At 30.7% G+C, this 7079-nt stretch overlaps 1 protein-coding gene across 1 annotated transcript; it reads right to left on the minus strand.

Annotated features, from left to right (window-relative positions):
- Window positions 1-200: 200 nt before the first annotated feature.
- Window positions 201-659, minus strand: Bm8235 (Uncharacterized protein; the record flags this gene model as incomplete). The annotated part of the gene is made up of 1 exon (XM_043083011.1): window positions 201-659. One exon carries the CDS (start codon window positions 657-659, stop codon window positions 201-203), a length of 459 nt encoding a protein of 152 aa, XP_042938945.1.
- Window positions 660-7079: the final 6420 nt, after the last annotated feature.

Genomic DNA, 7079 nt, shown 5'->3' on the forward strand with positions numbered 1-7079 from the left:
TGGAATCGCTTGTGTGTGGACTGCTGCGTTAAGACTGCTCCAAAATTGTCGCCATTGTCTAGGGTCTCCATCGAAAGTAGGGAGCGATAAATGAGGAGGAAGGAGTAAATTTTGCTTCTTTTTTTGTTTGTTTGTTCTCAACTCCTTTGAGAGTTGTTTTAAGTTTTGGTCGACTTCATCCTTGTGCATTGTCAGTGTTATTACATTAATATTTGAAGAAGGAGTAAATTTTGCTTCTTTTTTTGTTTGTTTGTTCTCAACTCCTTTGAGAGTTGTTTTAAGTTTTGGTCGACTTCATCCTTGTGCATTGTCAGTGTTATTACAGCTTCCTTTCCTTTGTGTAATAATTGAAATATTCCTTGGTCACCTTCTGTTACTGTTTTGTATTTTTCTTCCTCTTCTTCTCTTCTTTTCATCGTGACGATTTGTTGAGTATATGTGAACCATTTATCGTTGATAGATTCAAGCGTAGTTACGCATAATTGGATTCTTCGAAGTTTATCTTCTAACACTCTTTTTCTTATCACATAAAAATCTTCTTTTTCTTCTATTGTCATACTTGGATCTGGAGATTTGATCTCCAGTTGATTTACTTCTTTAAGAAGACTGACTAACCTTTCCTTTGCCGGTTGAAGGCTCGCAATAATATGGCTTGACATGTTCCCGGCTCGTGGCACCAATAAATTTTGTCGTGAAAGGTTGTCTGGTTGATACTCGAATAGTTGCAATACAGTAGGAAGATTAATAAACCTTTATTTTTCGAAAACGTAATCTTGATAAACCGAGCAATAAAAAGAGAAGAAATTTATAAAAGAAGACCAGAGGAATTGGAATTGGTTAACCGAGTAGTAATCGATCTTAAAGACAAATAATAATTGTAATTTTTTAGGATTGAATTTTATATGAGTGGTAATTGGGCGTGTCTAAGATAAAAATGTGAAGAATCGGAAATGTTCATAAGAATTGAGAATTCATGATATGAGATTACATGCGTAATAAACCAAAAAACTAGATTTAAAGAGAGATAATTTAAGATACTGTAAGATTGTTTTACAATGTCTGAAGAGTCAGAAGTGTCAAAAAAATTGAGAAATTACAAAGTGAGAACTGAACGTATCTATGATGAAAATCACATGTAAAAAGTCTTAAGAAATTAGATTTATGTAGAGATAACTTATGATATTATGGGATTATTTTTAGATAGGAGTTTTCGCGATGTTATAATTTGCGACACTCCCAAAAGGGGAAGAGGAAGATGTAACTTTGAGAGAGTGGTTTTGAGGTATGTAGTTAAATGTATGGAGTTTTATGGGTGGGATTTCTTTAGTTTGGAATTGTGTGTGTGGTGATTCTACAGAGAGAGTAATGATGGTAGCTTGATTTATATGACAAAAGATTGATTGAACTAATCTAAATTTCCACTTTAGAATGACAAAAATAGTTAATATTGTTACAATAATTATACAGGTAAAAATCAATTTCCAATGTGTTACCATATTTTCAAATTCTTCTTCCATCGGTAGAGCAATTTCGTTGAATTTCCTTTCCATTTGTTCGATAATTTCTTCTCCTTCTTTAGAAATTTCTTGCCAAAAGAGTTCATCCTTCATTTGATGTGGTATTGAATTAATTGTTTTTTGGGTTTGAGTTAGGATTTCCAATCCTGCATTAATTCTCTCAATTTCAAACTTACTTATTAAATCTCCTTTGAATTCGATATTTTCGATTGTTGATTGTTCTGATTTGCAAGGAGCCACCATCAAATTTCCGTTAATTCTTTTAGCTATCACATCGTTTCTTTGAAGTATTAGTTTCGTGGCAAGAGTAGGATTGCTGATTGATAGCCATTTGATCAAAAGTAATAAGTTATTTCTGTTTTGGCAACTTCTCTGCTGTGTTTCTTTGAGTTGTTGAAGGAATTCTTGTCTTAGTGAATCAGAAAGGTATTGAAGTTTTACGTTTTCAGGATCGTACTTTCTATCCGGAGACTTTTCCATCATCAATAGTTTATTTGTTACTCTTCGTTTGAATTTTGTAGTAGAGTTCGAGTCATCTTCAACGACTAGTTCAATAACTATATCGCCCTGCATTAAAATTGGAGAGGTGAATCTACAATTTTTGGTATTTAATACAGGGGGGTTTATATCAATTATAAGCGATGCTTGTATCTCATCGATGATGAAGTGGTGGTTATACTTTGTAACCTTGAATCTTCCGATCTTTCGATATAAACAATGATTGGTCGTATCATTACTATTCCATATGATAATGCTAGTATTGTATTCACCCTTTTGTGTCGAACAGTCTTTTATATCTTTAAGGTTAGAGACTAACCCTCTTCCATCGTAGAGGAGAATTTCTCCTTGAGTTAATATGAAGTTTGACGTTGATTGACAGTTAACTCCTAATCATCCATAGGAGTATTGTATTTCCTTATTCGTTATTCATTGATTAGGAGAAGATTGAATCAGTCCAATTCCGTTCATTTGTTTTCGAACATATAAATATCTGCAGAATTGTGAGGAAGCTGCGGTAGTAGAAGTATGGTCTGATACTACCGATAGTGATATTCTGAGAAAAGCTTTTGTACATACAGTCCGTGTAATGTTGCTACATTTTATAGCTAGTTTCTTACATGGGTGCGTGTGTACACATCCACTTTGTGATATGTAGCATTTTTGTGAATAATTTCTTCACAATTCCATTTTTCAGGAATATTAAAGGGTACTCCAGTAATCCAATTACAGCTATTGTTAGCTAATACCTGTCTTGGTATTAATGACATCATCGTTATTAATGATAAAGTTTTTATCAAAAGATTAGACTTGTCCTTAGCGTAGATTGTAGTTTGTGATTTTTTAGCACTTCTGGTTCGTCGAGCAATGGGTTCTTCTGGTTCATCTTCCACTTTTTCTTCTTTATCTTCAGTAGCATCTATTTCCATAGGATAAAGCATATTTATTGATCGATCGATTTGTTTTCCATTCGGTAATTGTATTGTTGCACTCCTTATTTTTCCATCCCATCCTCGATTAATTTTTATTATCCTTGCCAATTTCCATACACCACGAGGTATTTCTGGTTCATTTAGTAATACTATCTCATTTTCATGTGGTACTCTTTTTTCTACTATTCTAGGTGATTTTAATTCTCTCTGTGTGCGTTCTCTAAGACTTGTAAGATATTCTTCTTTCCACAACTTCCAAAAGACATCTAATGTGGTAAGAGTGGAAGTGCAATACTTGACTAGTGTATCTTTAGTCTTTATTGTATAAGGGGTTTATTCATCTTGATCACTATCATAATTTATTGGTAGATCTAATGAAACCATAGTTGATATAAAATTAATTGGACGAATGATTCTGTAGTCGTCAAACCCTACATAAGTTAATGGACGGGTATTAAGGATTCCTTCTATTTCAACTATTAATGTTATTAATTCTCCTTCCTTTAGATGTTTTCTTCCTATTGCTCTTCTTAATGCCCTTTTTGTGAGTCCTATAAGTCTTTCATATACACCACCACCCCATGGTGCTCTTGGTATAGTATTTTTCCATATCATACCCTTTGTCGCCAAAAAGTTAGCGTTTTCTTTCATAATGATTTTGAATAGCAGTTGAAATTGGCTTGCATTATCGCTTAATATTAATTTTGGATATCCACGTCGAGCCATAAATCTTCTTAAAATATGTAAAAAATTCTGGGCAGATAAATTCTCCGCCATTTCTAGATGCATTGCTGTGGTAGTGAAGCACGTAAAAAATGCTATCCATCTTTTGACTAGACTAGTATTAGATTAGACTGAAAGAGGACCCATCTAATCTAGGCCAACTTATTCGAAGGTTCTGGATCGCTTTACTCGTGTTTCTGGTAAACTTGGCATCGCTTGCAGTAGACAAAATGTCATCTACAGATAGGGATATAATAACAGATATAACAATATCACTAGAGGACGTATCACTAGAAGACATTTTGATTACTTCATGCCACTTCTCTGCAAATGCAACAATATCATTTGAAGACATTTTGATTAATTCATTAACTCACATCATTTCCCTACAGATATAACAATATAATTAGCAGACATTTTGATTAATTCATTAACTCATACCATTTCTCTGCAGATTTAACAACATCAATAGAAGATATTTTGATTAATTCATTGACTCATGCCATTTCTCTGCAGATATAACAATATCACTGGAAGATATTCTGATTAATTTTTCGATTTTTTTATGCCACTTCTCTGCAAATACAACAATATCATTAGAAGGCATTTTGATTACTTCATTAACTCACATCATTTCTCTACAGATATAACAATATCAATAGAAGACAATTTGATTAATTCATTAACTCACATCATTATTCTACCATTTTAACAAGATCATTAGAAGATATTTTGATTAATTCATTAACTCATACCATTTCTCTACAGATATAACAATATCACTAGAAGGCATTTCGATTATTTCATGCCACTTCTCTGCAAATGCAACAATATCATTTGAAGACATTTTGATTACTTCATTAACTCATACCATTTCTCTGCAGATATAACAATATCAATAGAAGACATTTTGATTAATTTATTAACTCACATCATTTTTCTACCATTATAACAATATCATTTGAAGACATTTTGATTAATTCATTAACTCACATCATTTCCCTATAGATATAACAATATCACTAGAAGACATTTTGATTACTTCAATAACTCATACCATATCTCCACAGATATAATAATGTCACTTGAAGGCATTTTGATTACTTCATGCCACTTCTCTGCAAATGCAACAATATCATTTGAAGACATTTTGATTACTTCATTAACTCACATCATCTCTCTGCAGATATAACAATATAATTAGCAGACATTTTGATTAATTCATTAACTCATACCATTTCCCTGCAGATTTAACAATATCAATAGAAGATATTTTGATTAATTCATTAACTCATGCCATTTCTCTGCAGATATAACAATATCACTGGAAGATATTCTGATTAATTTTTCGATTTTTTTATGCCACTTCTCTGCAAATGCAACAATATCATTTGAAGACATTTTGATTACTTCATTAACTCACATCATTTCCCTATAGATATAACAATATCACTAGAAGGCATTTTGATTACTTTATTAACTCACATCATTTCTCTACAGATATAACAATATCAATAGAAGACAATTTGATTAATTCATTAACTCACATCATTATTCTAACATTTTAACAATATCAATAGAAGATATTTTGATTAATTCATTAATTCATACCATTTCTCTACAGACATAACAACATCATTACAAGACATTTTGATAATTTCATGCCATTTCTCTGCAAATGCAACAATATTATTAGAAGGCATTTTGATTATTTCGTTAACTCATACCATTTCTCTACAGATAAAACAATATCACTAGAAGGCATTTTCAATACTTTATTAACTTACATCATTTCTCTACAGTTATAACAATATCGCTAGATGATGTTTTGATTAATTCATTAACTCATACCATTTCTCTACAGATATAACAATATCACTAGAAGACATTTTGATTACTTCATGCCACTTCTCTGCAAATGCAACAATATCATTTGAAGACATTTTGATTACTTCATTAACTCATACCATTTCTCCACAGATATAACAATATCATTAGAAGACATTTTGATTAATTTATTAACTCACATCATTTTTCTACCATTATAACAATATCATTTGAAGACATTTTGATTACTTCATTAACTCACATCATTTCTCTGCAGATATAACAATATCATTAGAAGACATTTTGATTAATTCATTAACTCATACCATTATTCTAACATTTTAACAATATCAATAGAAGATATTTTGATTAATTCATTAATTCATACCATTTCTCTACAGACATAACAACATCATTACAAGACATTTTGATAATTTCATGCCATTTCTCTGCAAATGCAACAATATTATTAGAAGGCATTTTGATTATTTCGTTAACTCATACCATTTCTCTACAGATAAAACAATATCACTAGAAGGCATTTTCAATACTTTATTAACTTACATCATTTCTCTACAGTTATAACAATATCGCTAGATGATGTTTTGATTAATTCATTAACTCATACCATTTCTCTGCAGATATAACAATATCACTAGAAGGCATTTTGATTACTTCATTAACTCACATCATTTCTCTACAGATGTAATAATTTAACAGGAAAACAATTTGATTAATCCATTAACTCATACCATTTCTCCACAGATATAACAATATCATTAGAAGACATTTCGATTTTTTTATGCCACTTCCCTGCAAATACAACAATATCATTAGAAGGCATTTTGATTACTTCATAAACTCACATCATTTCTCTATAGATATAACAATATAATTAGATGACATTTTGATTAATTCATTAACCCTTACCATTTCTCTACAGATTTAACAATATCATTAGAAGACATTTTGATTATTTCATTAACTCACATCATTTCTCTGCAGATATAACAATATCATTAGAAGACATTTTGATTATTTCATGCCACTTCTCTGCAAATGCAACAATATTATTAGAAGACATTTTGATTATTTCATTAACTCACATCATTTCTCTGCAGATATAACAATATCTATAGAAGACATTTCGATTTTTTTATGCCACTTCCCTGCAAATACAACAATATCATTAGAAGGCATTTTGATTACTTCATAAACTCACATCATTTCTCTACAGATATAACAATATCATTAGAAGACATTTTGATTAATTCATTAACTCACTTACCATTTCTCTACAGATTTAACAATATCATTAGAAGATATTTTGATTATTTCATTAACTCACATCATTTCTCTACAGATATAACAATATCATTAGAAGACATTTTGATTAATTCATTTACTCACATCATTTCTCTGCAGATATAACAATATCATTAGAAGACATTTTGATTATTTCATGCCACTTCCACTTCTCTGCAAATGCAACAATATTATTAGAAGACATTTTGATTATTTCATTAACTCACATCATTTCTCTACAGATATAACAATATAATTAGAAGACATTTTGATTAAT

Source organism: Brugia malayi (assembly GCF_000002995.4).
Source record: "Brugia malayi strain FR3 genome assembly, contig: Bm_072, whole genome shotgun sequence".
Taxonomy (NCBI): Eukaryota; Metazoa; Nematoda; class Chromadorea; order Rhabditida; family Onchocercidae; genus Brugia; species Brugia malayi.